The sequence below is a fragment of the Myripristis murdjan genome, chromosome 4 (genome assembly GCF_902150065.1).
Source record: "Myripristis murdjan chromosome 4, fMyrMur1.1, whole genome shotgun sequence".
NCBI lineage: Eukaryota > Metazoa > Chordata > Actinopteri > Holocentriformes > Holocentridae > Myripristis > Myripristis murdjan.
Genome location: NC_043983.1, coordinates 14,079,588 through 14,098,028, shown reverse-complemented (window position 1 = coordinate 14,098,028; position 18,441 = coordinate 14,079,588). Strand labels below are relative to the sequence as shown.

At 42.8% G+C, this 18,441-nt stretch overlaps 2 protein-coding genes and 1 non-coding gene across 4 annotated transcripts; 1 reads left to right on the top strand and 2 right to left on the bottom strand.

Moving 5' to 3' along the window:
* The first annotated feature begins 193 nt into the window (after nucleotides 1-193).
* btbd2a (BTB (POZ) domain containing 2a) lies at nucleotides 194-7,593 on the top strand. Its single transcript, XM_030049832.1, has 9 exons — nucleotides 194-936; nucleotides 1,544-1,663; nucleotides 3,459-3,615; nucleotides 3,718-3,823; nucleotides 3,924-4,121; nucleotides 4,232-4,424; nucleotides 4,519-4,606; nucleotides 5,334-5,480; nucleotides 6,132-7,593. Exons 1-9 carry the CDS (start codon nucleotides 332-334, stop codon nucleotides 6,291-6,293), a joined length of 1,776 nt encoding a protein of 591 aa, XP_029905692.1. The 5' UTR covers nucleotides 194-331; the 3' UTR covers nucleotides 6,294-7,593.
* A 128-nt stretch (nucleotides 7,594-7,721) lies between these two features.
* On the bottom strand, nucleotides 7,722-16,718 carry LOC115358047 (elongation factor 2). Of its 2 annotated transcripts, none has more exons than XM_030049831.1 (13): nucleotides 16,567-16,718; nucleotides 14,724-14,938; nucleotides 14,052-14,233; nucleotides 13,302-13,513; nucleotides 12,938-13,116; nucleotides 12,712-12,817; nucleotides 12,122-12,374; nucleotides 11,731-11,926; nucleotides 11,216-11,582; nucleotides 10,650-11,003; nucleotides 10,139-10,321; nucleotides 9,533-9,665; nucleotides 7,722-8,088 (listed from the first exon to the last, which is right to left on the bottom strand). In XM_030049831.1, the coding sequence occupies exons 1-13, from the start codon at nucleotides 16,567-16,569 to the stop codon at nucleotides 7,895-7,897; spliced, it is 2,577 nt and encodes an 858-aa protein (XP_029905691.1). In that variant the 5' UTR covers nucleotides 16,570-16,718; the 3' UTR covers nucleotides 7,722-7,894. The 2 variants fall into 2 exon arrangements, with proteins under 2 accessions (XP_029905691.1, XP_029905690.1); XM_030049830.1 differs by lacking the exon at nucleotides 16,567-16,718 and adding an exon at nucleotides 15,299-15,331.
* LOC115358546 (small nucleolar RNA SNORD37) lies at nucleotides 12,488-12,555 on the bottom strand. Its single transcript, XR_003928191.1, has one exon. It is a non-coding gene; the product is annotated as a small nucleolar RNA SNORD37 (small nucleolar RNA).
* Nucleotides 16,719-18,441: the final 1,723 nt, after the last annotated feature.

The window sequence follows — 18,441 nt, the reverse complement described above, 5'->3', positions numbered from 1 at the left end:
GTCCCATTAACATTGTTGTCGTTTTTATTATTATTATTAGGTCACCTTGACCCAAAGACAAGTGCGGCTGCGTTGGTGGTAACATCTGTATTACGCAGATTATGTCGTCAGATTGCCAGGTTACACAAGGATAACCTGGGGACAGAACAGCCGACCTGTGTCTACATTCCCTATTGAGGATATTAATTGTAAACCCCGTCACAACACACCTTGTAATACACAAGAAATGTGTTGATTTAATAGCATCCGCTGTGGCTTTCTCGTGCACCGAGAACTATTTACGATGTTCATGTCATTGACCTTTTAATCTGTATGTGTTTCCATCTGTGAGATGTTGAGCTGCTTTATCCCCGTGGCAAACCCTGCAGTGCGCTCCATCCGATCCAAGATGGCTACTGGGGAGAGCAGCAATAACAGAGCACCATCTTTTGCTTTCCCCTCACCTGGGCCGCCCGGTAACGCTCAGCCTAGCAATAGCGCTCAGCAGCTGCCAGCTACAAACGAAGGGGCAGCGGGGGCTACCGGGGCCCAAAGGACAGGGAGTCACGCCAACCCCCAGCCGGGCCCCGGTCGCGGCTCTGGCGCCGACGTGAGATTAGAGGCTTCCACGGACAGACAGCACGCCGCCCTGCAGTCAGTGGGTCAGAGCACCGTGGCAGCCGGAGCAGTCACCGCCGCCTCATCCGCTGCGACAAACATGCCAGCAGCATCCGCGGCAGCCTCTGCAGACCCTCCGAGCACCCCGTCCTCCTCCTCGCTCCCTGACAGCCCGTCGTCCGCAGCCGTACTGGTGTACCGAGAGCCAGTGTACAATTGGCAGGCCACCAAAAACACCGTAAAAGAAAGATTTGCATTTCTCTTCAACAATGAAGTGCTAAGTGACGTGCATTTTCTGGTAGGGAAGGGAATGGGAGTGCAGCGGATACCGGCTCATAGGTGAGGAGTCTGTCTTTTTATTGGAATAAATGGAATATACAATGCACGGTCATAATGTTTCACATCATGATCTGTACTCGTCTAAAAAATGCATGATGCCATGATGTGGGAAAAGGGGAGGCTAGGCTACTCAACGGATTGCGTAACCCCAGACAAGTATGCTTTGCTGCAGCAGACAAGATTATAGGTGCTCAGATTTCATAGCCCCGTTTTAGGATGGAATGTGTGTCCATCCCAAACAAAAATCACCACAGTAGTCTTATAACATGCTTGCAGGCTATAGAGTTTTGCTGTGCTACTCTTTGTGAGCTTGAACTTGATGCTATTTCTCATCTCAAATGGCATCACTATAACCTTTCTGAAATATACACATAAGAACTTAACCTTTCGTGTATTCCTCAGATGTATTAATAGGATGCCTATGGTTCTCTTCCATTAGGCAAACAGTAAATCAATCCACATCAAACTGTTTAATCCAATAATGGCTTGATGATGTGTTATTGTTTCCTTTTTTATTTTCTGACTGTTGCTAAAATCAGACACCATAGACTCAAAGGAGCAGCCAGTTGAGTTACATTTTATATGAAATTTGAAATTGTCCTGGCAGGTTTGCCCTTGCAGTTGGAAGTGCAGTGTTTGATGCAATGTTCAATGGCGGTATGGCCACCACCTCTACTGAGATTGAGCTGCCTGACGTGGAGCCTGCTGCCTTTCTTGCTCTGCTCAAGTAAGTACACAGAAGCATTTGCAGAAAGAGGATGCACAAAGGAGAGGTTTGAGCATATTTTATCACTCTGTGTTTCGTCCCTTTGGTGTCTGGTCCATCTTATACCCTGTTAGGTTAGTTTCTCTTCCTATGTCCCCTAGATAGATGTCAGATTGTTTTGTTGCTTGCAGGTGTAAGGGCATGCCATTGTGTCTTTTGGGTTAAACTTAGCAATGCATGATCTTATGAAGAGTTGACCATCAAAATGAATCTGAGCAATTGCTCCTATTCATGTATTGCATGTCGTAAAGGCAGTAGGTGATTTGTTATTGTTTAACAGAGGGAATGGCCCAATTGAACACAACTGCCACACCATCAACCAACACACACACACACACACACACACACACACACACATCTAATATATATCTATATCTATAGATATAACTATATAGATATCGATATATATATATTAGGACTGCAGGATTATCATATAAGCCTTGTCTAATTCTTGATACTGTAATTGTGATTATAATTTTGATTTAATGGAACCGCTATTAGGCTAACTACATATTTTATGTAGGCCTGTTCTTTTACTGTATGTAGACATTAAGCATCTGATGGAATAAACTTTACCTGGAAATATGTATTTAGCCGCTCAGCCTGGTGTGGTCAGTGTAGATTAATTGCCTCAGTCCCTGCTCTCGTCCCAGATTACATCAAACATCTATAGTAAAAAATATATTTGTAGTTATAACTCCTGTAAAATATTTTGTTATCAAGGTGGTTTGGTCTTATATATATTTTCAGCAGCACAGACAATACAGAATGATCACAGAAGTATTAAAGGAATATTATAGGTATACTACAGGCATAATGGTGTCTCTGTGATCCTTTTGCTCGTCCACGACTACAAACTGCTTCTTTGATCATGAGGGTGGCACTACTGTATAGGGTATATCCAATATTGTGTAGAACTAGCTATTTACAGTACATACTTTAGAGAATATTATAATTGTATATTTATAGCATATAGTTTTGAGAATATTATAGATCCAAGACGAAACTGACAGAGAGGTAGGGCTGAGAGAAAAAGGTGCGATTACTGTCTAGTACTTCAGCACCACGGACAGCGTCATGGATTTATCAATACACAGCACAGATAGGCCACTGGATTTTCAGAGCCATGGATTCTAACATGCACAAACCTCAGTCCGATAAAGGATCAGTGAGTCAAGCAGACTAGACTAACATATTCAACTCAACAAACTCTCTGCCCCTGCACTGATTCTACCATAAGGGATGGAGAGGGGGGATGGCTGGTTAAAATAGGGGTTGTATCCATTGTATACATTGTGGTCATTTTGCTAACAAGGGGGATGGTGTTTCCCCTCATCCCCTCTCATTTACCTATTGTTATAGGGCCAGGTGATATGGACAAAATTTAACATCATGATATCTTAACTGAATACACTGATATTGTGGTAAGATATTTACACACAAGATTTCTGATAAAGAGTCATTAGTAATGATGATGACGTAGCAGGTACAGGCAAATAACATAACAGCTAGATCAGGTTAATAAGAAAAAAATTACATTCCTTTAGATAGGATGCAATCTTTATAACCAGGAAAAGACAACTCTTGTGCCATATCATGATATAACAATATGAAAAAATCCCTTACGATCACCATATCAGTATGGATATATTGTCTAAGCCTCGTTGTGTATGTAAATGGTTTTTAGAACAGTAATAACTACATTGAGATATATAGCCTTGGCTCGTGACTTTGACCTGTATGTTTTGACTTGTAGGTTTTTATACTCAGATGAGGTACAGATTGGTCCCGAGACAGTGATGACCACTCTGTACACAGCCAAGAAGTATGCCGTTCCAGCCTTGGAGGCTCACTGTGTTGAGTTCCTCAAAAAGAACCTAAGGGCTGACAACGCCTTCATGCTCCTCACTCAGGTAACCTACGTATGTTAACACACACACACACACACACACACACACTCACCATGTGTTATGACAACAGTGTGATAACTGAGAATAGACTGTTGTTTGTCCCAGGCTCGGCTATTTGATGAGCCCCAACTGGCCAGCCTTTGCCTTGAGAACATCGACAAGAACACAATTGATGCTCTGTCTGCAGAGGGCTTCACTGATATTGACCTGGGTAGGTAATGTGCAGCTTCTTGAAGCTACCATAGGAGGTTGTTTAGTTTACTGATGACAACTAAATGATGCTTGGGATTTTTTCACCCTCGGCCACATAGACACACTGATTGCCGTGCTGGAGAGGGACACGTTGGGGGTGCGAGAGGTTCGTCTGTTTGGGGCAGCGGTGCGTTGGGCAGAGGCAGAAGCTCAGAGGCAGCAGCTGGAGCCCACTCCAGAGAACAAACGCAAGGTTTTAGGAAAAGCGCTGTCCCTCATCCGCTTCCCTCTCATGACCATTGAGGAGTTTGCTGCAGGTTCAGTACCCATTTAACACCCATTTTTACACACATGCACACACTCCTCAGCATTCGAATTGTTATTGTGTTAATTGGTGATCATAATGTATATACATTTTTAATTTCAGGCCCGGCACAGTCTGGTATCCTCACTGACCGGGAGGTGGTGAGCTTGTTCCTCCACTTCACAGTTAATCCCAAGCCGCATGTGGAATTCATTGACCGGCCTCGCTGTTGCCTCAGGGGCAAAGAGTGCAGCATCATACGTTTCGGCCAGGTGGAGAGCCGCTGGGGCTACAGTGGGACCAGCGACCGCATCCGGTGAGCTTTGCTGTCTCTCTGTCTCTCCCTGTCTCTCTCTCTCACATACACAGTTTATTCCCAATGTTATTTACTGCTCAATATCCACTCTTAGGTTTTCAGTAAACCGCAGGATATTTGTGGTGGGATTTGGACTATATGGCTCAATACATGGCCCCACAGATTACCAAGTCAACATACAGGTAAGGAGGAACTGGAATCACTGTTTATACAGTTCAAGGTTGTACATCTAGAATACTGTGTGAGAGATTTTGGTTCAGCCCTTTGAACCATGTGATCCATCTTATTTGCCAATTATCTTTGCTGTAGATGCTTGACCTGAGCTGGAACTAAAGTGAAGTATCTTGCAGCTTGGCATTTGTGTCTCGAGATATCTTGGGGCTGCCAAGCACAATATGGCAGCCCCAAGGAAAATTACACTCCTGATATAGGACAAGCCTCTCAATGTGCAGTAGCAGAGAGTATCAGAATATTCAAGTAAAGCTTCCTTCAGCTACAGAGATACAAAAAAAAAAATCAATTCCACAGAGCATCAAAGTATTGATGCTCTGCTGATGTCTAATGGATATGCAACTCATTTCCTTAACATTTACATTTTAGTGCACAGTGTTAAACGCCGTGTACTAATTCTGTTTTAATATATCAGAATGGTCATTTTTAATTAAACTGTTTTGGGTCACTTTGTTCACACAGTTTATCACATTACATGTTTTATTAGTCTTTCTCAAAAGACTAATAAAATGTCCAGGTGTTACGCAGGCAGGATGTATACTTCAGTGTATTGTTCACAGCATATATGTGATCATATTGTATCCTTGCTTATAACCAGGCCCTATTTTCAACATAGCCTTCATGTATGAAATTTAATATGTGTATTTGATTTCCGCTTCTGGTCTGTTCTTGTCTCAGATCATTCATACAGACAGCAACACAGTACTAGGTCAGAATGATACTGGCTTCAGCTGTGACGGCTCTGCCAACACATTCCGGGTCATGTTCAAAGAGCCAGTGGAAATTCTGCCAAGTGTCAACTACATCGCCTGTGCCACCCTCAAGGTAAACTAGGACATTTTAATCCAAACCTTTTGAAAAAAGTCCTGCTTAGAATCGGCTTTTGCGTTGAACTCTGACGTAGCAATATACAGGGTTGGACAACATGCCAGCTTGCAAGTGTAACACAAAGAAGATACTCTTCTCACTGCAGGGATTTCCTGTGCAATTGATGCCCAAAAAGCATAATTTCAGACAGTGACATTGGCATATACAGAGGGTGGGGAGTAAATGTTGCCTACTGAATGTATACACTGTGGGTTTCATCATCATTAGTACAGAGATAACTGTGTGCATTGCATTCCCATAGGTGAGTTCAAGCTGGTTTGAGTGATTGGCTGCGCAGCTGAATACATTCCAATGCCTTCCACATCTCCCCACACATGACAATTGTTACAGTTCAAATCTCAGATCCTCTTGTGTAATTCAAAACAAGGAAACTCCAACAACTGAACACAGCTGTTAGAATGATGGGTTTGTAAAATGTTTGAAAGCATGGTTTACAGTCAAGGTGTTACTCTGACCCATTGTCAGACTAAAAATAATGTTGAAATTGCACATTAACATACATTGCTCATCTGCTTTACTTACTTTTCCCAAGGCTAAAGACATTATAAAATGGAATCAGTTTTTAATATGTGCATACTTGTGTCACAGGGCCCAGATTCTCACTACGGCACCAAAGGAATGCGAAAAGTGACCCATGAAGGCCCTGCCACTGGCACCAAGACTTGCTTTACCTTCTGCTATGCTGCAGGGAACAACAATGGCACTTCAGTAGAAGATGGACAGATTCCAGAGGTCATCTTCTACACATAATGACTTATGATACCTCTTGAACACAAAATTAGGAACTGTGAATGTGGCATATTTCCTCCATTATTATACTTATCACTGCTGAAATGTATGATATAGGTAAGCTCAAACATTTGGCTTTGAGAAAGGTTCATCCTTCTAACGGGCTGTTTATTGAAAACAAAAAAAATTGAGTTTGTATTTCATTATATCACAGTAGACCTCTGCTGAAGACATCCATGAGCTCCACCTCTGCAAGTTCAACAGGGTTGGATTCTTTACAGTAAAAAGGGTCTGTCCATTAGCCATAGGGAAGTCATTCCTACCACATCTTTGGAGTTGCCCATTAGTCTCTCTTAGTCTGCGTAACTGGATGGTAATGCCATGAATGATAATTGATATGGAGGCTATGTTCGCTCCTAATCCCTCCCTCCTCCATGTAAATAAAACTGCACATACAATGCAAACATACAGGGCATTTTGCAGCAGTGACATAGGACACCGCTGGATCATACTTTAGCACTGATAACCTTTTGTCCATCATACCATTCCTGATTGTAGTGGCACTGAAGCACTTTGACAGGAGGCAGTAATTATGACAAGGACCCAGATGAGGATATTACTATACCATCAGATAATGTTAGGACAGAGCAAATGTTAGACTGACAAATGAAAGGCCACCTGCCCCATGTATAAAACCTTATCTAGTAGAACTTTGATGGCTCATGTACCAAGAAAAATTTGCTTACTTCTAACGAGTTGTCTCTAAAATTGTGCTGACTGGTGTGTATACTGGTGAAACACTCTTTGACATTTTAGTTATGGAGATGCATATTTCAGGAGATTGTGCATTGTAAGCTAAACTGAAAATTTAATTGCCCTGTACACCAATTGTCTAAACCCCCTCCAAAAATGTGATTTACTCACATTTCTCTTAACAAAGGCCATCTGAAACTCAACATACAGGCATCACCGAAATGTTTTCCTGAACATATTTATTAAGAGTGCAACTGCAGACACAGCTCTGCATCTAGAGACTGAATGTGCTTAGTCATTATTTGTAGTCAAATGGGTTATGATAACAGAGTCTGGTTGAAATTTGTAAGATCAAGTTTTAACTTTGAATGTATTTTTAGTGGAATTACATTTGCATGCTTGCCAAATTTAACTTGAGTGTCTACAGATTTAACATCAGAGAAAAATGGTATTGTGCAACCTCTGAACAGGTTAAGACCACAGGAAAGTCAAAGTGCAAAATGACTTCTATGAAATCCAACCTCATACTTGTCTCATGTACATTGTGAATAAAGGTTGGAGAGCGCCTCTCCTGAGTTTTAACATTATTGCAAGCGTAGATCCACTGCATTACTGTTTAAGAAACTGGGGTTTAAGTCAAGACAGTTTTTATCTTGGCACCACCAATAACTTTTGACAAAGCAAAAGCCAGAGCCATACGTTTTTATTTTCCTTTATTTATCGTTTACAATTTTCGTAATTGTTTATTCATAATGTCAATCCTTTTGGCAAACATTAGTGCTCATGGTGTTCTGTACAGTCCTGTCCCACAATGTGGAGGAAATTGGATGGGAAAGAGGAATGAGGAGAGGCAAGTAGGGGACAAGCTTTTACATTTTGTCCAGGAAGTTGTCCAGGGCAGGGATGCCTTCTTTGAGCCCCTTGCGTTTGCGTGTCTCAGCGACAATTGATGAAGGCTTGGAGGCGGCGTCGAATGGGTCTCCTGGAAGCACCTGCCAGTGGTCGAACACACACTGTGGGAAGGCCTGGCCACCAGTGTTGGAACGCAGGTCAGCTGTGAAACCTGGGGAGGGACAGCACAAACATTGTTTCAGAAGTCTTCCTGCCAGGTCTCCTTCACTACCATGGATGCAAAAACATCAGGAGGTGAAAAAGGTTCACAACACCTAAAACTGCATTATACCTAGTGCTTTGAGGGCACCACTCCCCTGAATAGCCATTGTCACTTAATTTTTTTTTTTTTTTTTTTTTTTTTTTTTAAATAGATCATTTTGTGACTATATAAAAAAAGGCACTGAATGATTAAGCCAAGACTAAGTCACATAAGGAGGAGGGTAACTGCTGCCCTGCCCTCTAGGAATACTGCAGCAGTCAGTGATGTAGCAACAGATGCTCCACTATTGACACCTGATGAAAAACCTGCTACTACGTCAATGATTGGGCATAATTGAGCAAGTGCATCATGCCTGAGAGTTTCAACCCCTAGAGGGAGGGTGGTGCATCAGGAGTTTACTACTGTGGACAAGCCTAAACTCAAACCACAGTAAACTGCTATTTCAACTTTGAGATGGAAGTACAAGTCACTCAGAAAATAACTTAAATGCTCATTCTGAAGGTTACAGTAATCCCAAATGCATAATACAATTTTGAAAACCTACCATGATCTGAATAAAACAAATACATTTGCATGGTTATGTCAGCAGTCGGCCTGCTTAACACAAATGTGACCTACAACCATATTTACATAGCAAAGCCTGGCTAGTTGTAGTACAGTGACACAGCAGGAAAAGCCTCCAACACAAACACCTGATTTTGACTGTCAATTAATTTCCCGAAGTCATGAGGCGACAGACACCACTTAGTCAAACTCGTAACAATCGTGCTAGTCAAAGTAGGCCGTGACATAGGGGCACTAATCTGAACTTCCAAGTTTCTGTAACCTGCCACACATTTAATGTGGTTCAAAGTGCTCACAGTAGCTCAGAGGGTATTTTTAAAGTTGAGGACAACTATAATGTGGCTGAAATGCTTCATCACAATTGTGAATGCTTGTTTTCTCCTAACTGGCTTGGCATCTTATACAATAAACTAGTTTTTTTTTAACATCAAGGTTTTTTTTTTTTTTCAGCTCATCCTCAGCCTGTTTTCTGCTTTGTGCCGACTTTTGAACATGTAGCAACTTGGACTTGGGAATGGCTTTTCCTCAAGTGCCTGATTAAATTCCTAGTATTGAGTATTAGTTCTGCCTTTGCCACTCCTTAACACTTGCAGTAAAACAAAGCCGTTAAATAGATGACTGCCTTAAGACCACCTGGTACTATTTAAGTCTACATTCAAGCAATTCTAGATTGCAGACTGCTACTGAAGCGCTTTTCCAACTGTGAACCACACTGCCACAAGTGGTAGATGACGGTTCTTTGAGGAGGCATAAAGCACTGCCAACTGGTATAAATGTACTGGGGTGGGGGCCATAAATGAATGGATCACAGGTTGACTGATAGACTTACCAAATGACTCATTGACAGGCAGGTAGGCCTTGACAACAAACATGGGTGTTCCCATGACCTGGGACTCCTCAAACACATGACCACGCTTCCTGTTCAACACACCGTAGATTCCTCCCACCACTGCCTCAGGACACTGCAGGAGAGACAGGAGATCATCATGAAATCACAGACATTATTAGCAGCTCCATACATCTTAGATTGACTGAAACCTCAAATCCATTTGGTACCTATGAAACCTATAAGTTCATATTCCAAATGAGTTAAAAACACTTGAAAATGTGTAACAGGCAAACTGAGAAACTGGCATGGCTTTACATAAAAACTATCACACTAGTCAAACTGACACCACTTGCTAAATTGGGGGGATTAAGTAGCTGACACAAGCACACAGGTCTGTATGTTATAAACCAGTATATTAAAAAATAAAATGTCACATTCATTTGTGTCACCCCATGCTCTGCCCAGTCCTAAGTGCTTTTATTAAAACTTACTTTTTCAACCCCTTTCCCAAATTAATAAACAAACATGAAGCTCAACTCCGAGGACTAGGTTTCTCGCAGAAAAAACTCTGAGGAGCGAAATGCAGATGTCATCAAGAGCATTTACCTGGATCTCAACCAGGTAGACAGGCTCCATGAGTCTGGGCTGAGCTGTGAGCTGGCAGGCATACAGGGCTCTGCGGGCTGTGGGAATGATCTGGCCACCACCACGGTGGATAGCATCAGTATGCAGGGTCACATCATGGATGTCAAAGCGAATGCCACGCATGTTCTCTTCACACAGGGCACCCTGTAGACAGCAAAACATTGATAGCAAGTTAGTAACCTTGTAGAACAAAAATTATTTTGACTCACTACTTTAAAGACAATAGCGCATTCAAGGGCCAACATTTCCTGGGGCATATTTAATTGAAATGCATTTTCATAACTAGCCAAACTAGGTGTGATGTATTGTCGTCAGCAGAGCAGCTGACAAGTCATTACTGACAATTCATCCATTTAATTACAAATGCTAAGCTAAGACAAGCTGAGGTTTAATCTGTCATCATCATAAGTAATCATCCAATTACTATGCTATTGTCCAACTTATGCATGTCTTTCATCAACACCAATCTTACCTCCTTGGAGGCCCACTGGAAGCCAGCCACAACACTGTCCTTGATCTCGTTAAGGTACTGCACTCCCTTGGTGACGTCCACCAACAGGTTGGGACCAGTTCCGTCGGGTCCGAAGCACCAGATCTTACGGGCCTCAGTGACCTCCCACTCGTGCTTGTCGGCCAGGTAACGTGCACGGGCCTTCAACTCCTGACGAGAGGTGACGTCACCCTTGTCAATGTCTTCTGCCAGACCATCTTGGAAGGGACGGGCCTTCATGAACAGACGGTTGTGCTTGTTGGGGGACTTTGACAGACACATCACATTTGACTCCTCGCTGACCGTCTCTCTGTAGGACACCACGGGGTCAGATTTCTGAAGAGGAGAAGAGATGATTAAAATTTAAAAAAAAAAACTCACGATAGAAATGTAAACTCGCATCAAGCATTTCAAAGAGACTGTAGACTTAAGTTAGCTAATTCAAGGAACTTACAGCACTTGAAGTTTAACTGACCGGTATGAATGTATTCTATTTACTTCCAACACTTTCATTATGGCCACAGCAGATAAATCCTGTTTGTAATTACCTTCAGAGGAATGCAAGCATGGTCCTCCTCCAGATCCTTCAGGCAGATTTCCAGATGCAGCTCTCCAGCTCCAGCGATGATATGCTCTCCAGACTCCTCAATGATACACTGTACCATGGGATCAGACTTTGACAGACGTTTCAAGCCCTCCACCAATTTGGGCAGGTCAGCTGGGTTCTTGGCCTCCACAGCCACTCTCACCACAGGGCTCACACTGAACTTCATCACCCTCATGTTGTGTGCCTGCTCAAAAGTGGTGATGGTCCCAGTCTTGACAAGGAACTGGTCCACTCCAACCAGACCCACAATGTTACCACATGGCACATCCTCAATGGGCTCAACGTAACGGCCCATCATCAGAATGGTCCTGACAGAAAGGGGGAGAAGGTTAAGTGACTGCTAATATTAGCACCCTAATATTAAAAAGTGACTGCACAACTGGCTGACATGCTAAAATTGTTTATAATTATTGTTCCAATATATTATGAAATAATGAGTAAAATGCTCAAGCCAACCTCTGGATGGGTTTGATATAGAGGTCCTCCTTCTTTCCAGGGGTGAAGTTTGGTCCCATAATGCGGACTTTAAGGCCAGTAGAGACGCAGCCAGAGAACACACGGCCAAAGGCATAGAAACGGCCCTTGTCACTGGTGGGCACCATCTTTGAGATGTACATCATCAAGGGGGCCTTGGGGTCACAGTTCTTGATACCTGGGTAAAGACAGAGGAGACTGAGAATATGACCATAAGCCCAGCTAAACTGAGAAACTGAACATAAGCAGGACATATCTAGTACAGCCTTTGCAGGGAGGTAATTCTGGAAGGGAAAATTTCCAACAGGATATTCTGCATTTATTTCACCTTGCATGGCTGATTAACCTAACAAAAAGTAAATCAGCTTCATACCCATGGCAGCCTCATCATCGCCAGGTCCTTCATAGAGAAGCTCACAACGGTACTTCTGGGCAGTGACAGGGGAAGGCAGGTGAATGGTGATCATTTGGAGTAGGGCCTCTCCGGCAGGGAGCCAGCGGCGCATCACAGCCTTCAGCAGAGGTTTGCCCTCCTTTTCCTTATCTTCAGTATCGAGCTTAATGTCCAGCTTCTCAATCAGTTTGGCTGTCTCGTCCTTCTTGAAGTTCATGATGGCATCAAACACCTAAGACACAGAGGAAAAGAATGAGAAAGAGTACATATCGGAGAAGCTGAATAACAGCATGACAATACCATGGGTGAGGAAGAAGGCTGAGAACAAAGTAATGTTTTTGCCATGCTCAGACAAAAGGTTGTCATCACTGGACAATCAGGTCAAAGTGAAGAATGTTTCAGTCATCACGTGCAGGCACACTGTCTAGCTACAATTGCTAGGGGTTTAAGTAGACCAATTAAAATTTTAACTGTCAGGCTGCTGAATGGGGTCAATCCCTCCTGTATCGTAACTGCACCAAGCCTCAACTTCATTGGCAGATATGTCCACAAATCTTAAGTCCAGTCACCTTGAAGATGGGGTCCAGGATGAGCTGGCAGAAGGTACGGGGCAGTTTCTTGCCATCAGGGCCAGTAGCAGACTTGCTGAACTTGCCGGCGTCTGGGTCAAAATACCTTTGAAGAAATATCAAATACAACCATTATTACATGGGAGAAAGACTCTTCAAAAACTCAAATCGTTGGTGAATGATTTGAAAGGAGTCCTGAGGTAGCTATACTTAAGTTCAGACTCACTTATCACCCCACAGCTTCTTCATCATGTCTTCCACCTTCTTGCAGCGCTCAGCTGGTGTCATCTGGGTGTTTCCCTTGGCAGCAAACTTGGCTGCATACATCTCAGCAAACTGCTTGAGGGTGAAAGCCCAGCCGTGGAGTCCAGAACCAAAGCCGACAGTGCCGATGACTGGATCGATCTACAAGAGAAAGAAGTTCTTTAAAGCTTAGACTTTTAATTTTATATTTAATGACATAAAAATCTATTTTTCCTGCACATTTTGCTTACTTCTTTAAAGGACTGGTTTTAATATTCACACCAGATTATTAGAAGTTTAAATTCCCTATTCCAATAGTTGAGAGAAAGGTTCATACTGTTACTCACCATGATGTTGCCCATGGGACCATTCTCATCCTCTCCGTAAGTGGAAATGATGACGTTGACGTTCTCAACAATACGCTGGAATGTCTGGTAGAGCTCCTCAGGGTCAAGCTGCAACTCCAGCAAGGCACGGTCCATCTTGTTCATCATCAGCACAGGCTTGATGCGCTCACCAATGGCTTGACGCAGCACTGTCTCAGTCTGCACACAAACACCTGGTATGGATACACAAGGAGAGAGATTTTAATCAAAGGAAAGCGCTCTCCGTCAAGTCAGTAATTTGAACGACAAACTGTCAAACTGAAGTTGCACTGATAAGCGTAACTGCAGTGACAGGGCCGCATTGATCAATCTCCCAAGTACTTCTGATCATCAAAAAAAAAAAAAAGTCTGTAAGCAATTCATAGGTGTTTCCTTTTTGTGCCACAAAACACTCTTCCTGCTGAGGAACTGGTCTCCAGCAAGGCAGTTGTTTGAGGTCAGCAAATGATTCCAAATTGCAACCTTTGCCAGGATAAGACAGGGGGAATGCGACAACTTTTTTTTTTTGAAAACAGGTGCATCAGGCACAATACACTTTCAAGATAATTTTGTCTCTGTTATCAGTCTGCATACATTAAAATCTCAACCTAACACCATTTTTTTTTTAATTTTTATGGTCTAATTTTATTTCTCAAATCCACAAATTCAAATTTTCCAGGCCACTGGAAACGCTGTAAATAATTCATTCCAAGAGATTTTTGTTGTTCTTACCAGACACACAGTCCACCACAACCAGGGCTCCATCAGTGACACGGAGGGCAGCTGTTACTTCAGAGGAGAAGTCGACGTGGCCTGGAGAGTCGATCAGGTTGATAAGGAAGCCAGAGCCATCTTTGGACTGCTTGATGAAGGCCAAGTCATTCTCACTCAGTTCATAGTACATAGAGATGGCGCTGAAGAGAGGGGAAGAAAGGCCTATAATCAGACAACTTCAGGATGTGCACCGCCTTAAATGAAGTACAGTAGCAGCCTCAACCTGATATAGTTGGGCTTGTGACTGGAGAGTTGTTGATTTAATTTCCCATTCACAAGTGAATGCAACACTCCCCTTCCTCTGAAACTACTGCTGACATGCCCTATACAAAATGCTTAAACCTCCAATTGTTGCAGCAAAATTGTCCAGTCAAACTGGGCAAATGCGGAAAAATTTTTGGTAAATTGACAGTAGATGCTGCATTAGGTGAGTGCCAGCTGACACCGTGCCAAGTCAATTCTAAATATCTAGTTGCTGGTGCTAACAAATGTGGAATGGAGCAAATATACAAGTTTAGCAGTCAGAGCTGTAGACACACCCTGACCAAGCTTGCAGCTCAAAAGAGGTTGAGACTTAAGAGTTGGAATGATGGTAAACACTGTGGGAAAGATTAAACAAGGGATACTCACGTAGACTTGATGGTAATGCATCGTTCCTGTTCATCTTTGCGTGTGTCTGTGAAACGGGTCTCTCCAGCACGAGCTGAGGCGATGATACCGGCCTTCGACACCAGCGAGTCTGTCAGGGTTGACTTTCCATGGTCCACGTGCGCAATCACGGACATGTTACGAATGTTGGCCTTCTTGTCCATGATGGCACGGATCTGGTCTACGGTAAAGTTCACCTGAGTAAATAAGCACAAATTAGTACACTTAAGTTTCAACACCAATATATCGATGGCATGATATGGGACTAAATATCAACCAGGTTTTGGGGTTTAACTATCACATCTCAATATGGAATATTATATTTTTCTAACTTGAAGCTGCATCACAGTAAAAGGGCTGATTCTAGCTATTGTTGGTCTCTACATGGTCATCATTTACATTTCTGTTGATAAGAGTAAGAATCATGAGATCAAAATTATCACAATAAAGCAGGTGGTATATTTAGTCAGATATATTGTTATTACCCATATTGCCCAGCCTTAACAGGATGTCAGTATGACTTCAAGGCACTTTCACTAAGACACAATGATGATGACCATTTTGAAAGATGCCATGTCATTCTGGCCAACGCATGGATGGGGCATCAGGTTCACGGGCCATTATTCTACTGTAACAATGGCCGTGGCTAAACCACAGGGGAAAAGCGCTGATTCGTGGTTGATGGCGATCAAACAGTAACAGACTAGCCTCTATGCATATGGACATAGGCAGCTGACATGACGAAACCGCATTGGCGCCGGCTCTGCCAACAGCTGACATTTCAGTATGCTTAGCCAGCAAAACCTGACATCCACCAACACGAACTGCAAATACACAGCAACAGCATTGGACACAACAAACTCGGAATTCATCCCATTACTGTCCAAGCGTTGTTGTTAGGACACCTAATTAACCAGCGATATCCTCAGTCACAGGCAACTTGCTTGCAGGCCTCTAATCAGGGCGTTGGGCATCCGCCATCACCCTGCTAGCACAAGCAGCTAACTAGCGACACCACAAACTGCGCTGATCAAAATCCACCTGCACGGCGAAATAGCTAACGTTATCCGCTTAGTGTTGGTCAATAACACAACAGGCACACCAACTACTAATTTCCAGATGACAAGTGCCGAAGACGGGAGTAAATCAGGGCAAGACAAACAAATAAATTCAATCCAGCAACACCCTCCTAGGCAAATCGACATGAATAGGCCACGTGTACAGATTTGAGCTAGCACTAAATGCTAAATGCTAACATCAACTAGTCAGTCGTGTCATTGCACACGAAATGCCGGTACCCATCCATCCCGTTTCTCCCGATAACGGAGAATAAATTTTGACCACAGCGTGACTTAGACGCCCCACCACGGAGTAAAAAAAAACACAAGAGCTGACTCGTTTTCACATTTACAGCCGTGTTTTAGTGTTGGCGTAACGCTGCGATTATACAACAGGTCGAGGAGAAAGCCGGTACCAGAACAGCCTCTACCTGTCAACTAGCGAAGCTAACAGGCTCTCTAGCTGATGTCGTTTAATTTCTAGAAGTAGTGTGCGATTAGGAGATAAAGAAAACTGCTACGCTCAAGCTAATGACAACATCGTCCCCCAGGCCAGTGCTTGTGAAATCCTGGGTGTTTTTTGTTAAAACCCGGTACAGCAAAACATAAAATGGTTGCCATCTTGTTCGAGGCGGACTTCATGCCGGTGACAGTCGGGAGCCGTAGCGCCACAAAAGAGACAAATAGTACCCGTAAATGTTCATATAGCCAACAGCTTTGGTACACTGCACATTCATAAAGCGCAGAAAAATACAATTTCAACTCACCATTTTGACGGATGGTTTGGGATTCGCTTAGTGGAAAGAGAGACAAATTTTTTTACACTGCCCACCTCACGAGGGCATAGGCAGGGAAGAGGCCGCTGACGTCAACAAACATGAATTTATACTGCAGACGTCAGGCCCGTGCGTCCTCACGCACTGCTGTCACGCTCACTGTGTTAGACTGAACAGCAGAGATCATAAGATACTGTTCATAATATTACCGCTGTCGTTTGTTAGTGCTATAAACCAGCCAAGTCAGTCATGAATATCTGTTTTTTGGTTTATGAAAATGCATTAATACTCTCTCTCTCTGTCACACACACACACACACACACACACACACACACACACATAGAGAGAGATAGAGATCTCTCAGAGAGATGTGAGAGATTGTGAGGAGGATGAGGTACATAAGGTACAGCTACATAAACTTCCATGTGAGATTCTTGAGATGTGTTTTTTATGAAACAATAAAAGCTCAACCGCATAAACAGTGGTCACATGACAAATGCACAAAACCTACGGACATTTTGTGTACATGACGCACTTAGGAACTTGACTGAGAGATTATTGTGATGGGAACAGTTTTCCCTAACTAACCCTTACCCAGTCTATAAAAATACAAATATTGCATCTCAAACTACAAATAAGAAAAAAGCATTTAAAACGTTGCTGATCAAGAAGTTTCTATACACTGATTCACGTTTTATATTTAATCAAAGTGATCAGCTCAATGCATAATAGAAAGAATAGATACAAGAATAGAGGAAATGTTTTTGAGCACCGTTACTTTTAAATTAAATGATTCAAGAGTTCATCTATACACTGTAAGAAAGCAGGATATATATATACACAGTGAGAGTATATACAGCCTTTGAGTTAAACTATTATCTAGATAACGTCTCGCCTCGCCAGGGAGCGGTAGTTTTTTCCTAGCATGGCGACGGAAGGCCTAATTGACTCACAATCATTCTCGAAGGCCTGTTCCTAGTGTTATCCATAACCAACTTATGCCTAACAATAACCTTAACCCTAGTCCTAACCCTTACCCTAACCAATAAGCCAAAATGACTACTCAAAGGTTGAAAACTCCTTCGCCTACCTATGAAAAAAAAAAAAAACGCGCCATGGAGGCCTGCCCAGCCTCAGAGCCGCTCAGCGGGTCTGCAGCTCGTCTTGCCTCGGTGGGCCACGTCATGTTGTCTCATGTTTCTCCAGTAGATGGCGCCTCAGCGTCACTCGTAGACCTTCACAACGGCATGACTTCTTTGAGTGCCACATAACGCAGTTAATACTCAGCTGTTATTATCCTGATAGTCATGTTACAATGTTGCATATCTAAACTGAAATAGACAGTTACTATGTTGTCCTCTACAGAGGCAGGCTTAGATGCTGTCTCATGATGACAAAAATAACTTGAACACACACCACCAACAATTACAATTTCCAGGCAAGCAATAATATCTTAGAATATGTATCACTGTTTGGTGAGAGGTTTTAACTCATAGCGGGGGGTTTTAATATCCACCCTCAAAGGATATCATGGATGAAACAGAGAGTGAGAGAGGGGGGAGAAAAGGATAATACTCCCCCGTGGCAGTGGCTTTGCCTGGTAGCAACATATGCTGCAAGCTTATAATGAGTATTGTCCTTGAAACGACAGGAGAATGAAGTCCTGTAGGTAAACCTTAACACTTGCATCAGTTTGCATACAGCCATAACCTCCTCAATATCTCTACCTGTGCCATATGATAAGATTCTTAACAGTTTAAAAATTAAAATCCATATTCTCAGAGAGATGTCATTCATGATTTTCCTGATTTTCCCTCAACCTCATTTTGTATTTAATTGAGCGATGTACTCATCAAAAACTGAATA

Excerpts from the sequence above, each read along its gene's own strand:
- btbd2a (XM_030049832.1), top strand. The coding sequence starts at position 332 with ATGTTGAGCTGCTTTATCCCCGTGGCAAACCCTGCAGTGCGCTCCATC. Across the intron at positions 3,824-3,923 it reads CTTCACTGATATTGACCTGG|ACACACTGATTGCCGTGCTG; the intron begins GTAGGTAATGTG and ends TCGGCCACATAG. Across the intron at positions 4,122-4,231 it reads CATTGAGGAGTTTGCTGCAG|GCCCGGCACAGTCTGGTATC; the intron begins GTTCAGTACCCA and ends TTTTAATTTCAG.
- LOC115358047 (XM_030049830.1), bottom strand. Across the intron at positions 11,583-11,730 it reads TATATCAAACCCATCCAGAG|GACCATTCTGATGATGGGCC; the intron begins GTTGGCTTGAGC and ends CCTTTCTGTCAG. Across the intron at positions 9,666-10,138 it reads TCTACCTGGTTGAGATCCAG|TGTCCTGAGGCAGTGGTGGG; the intron begins GTAAATGCTCTT and ends TCTCTCCTGCAG.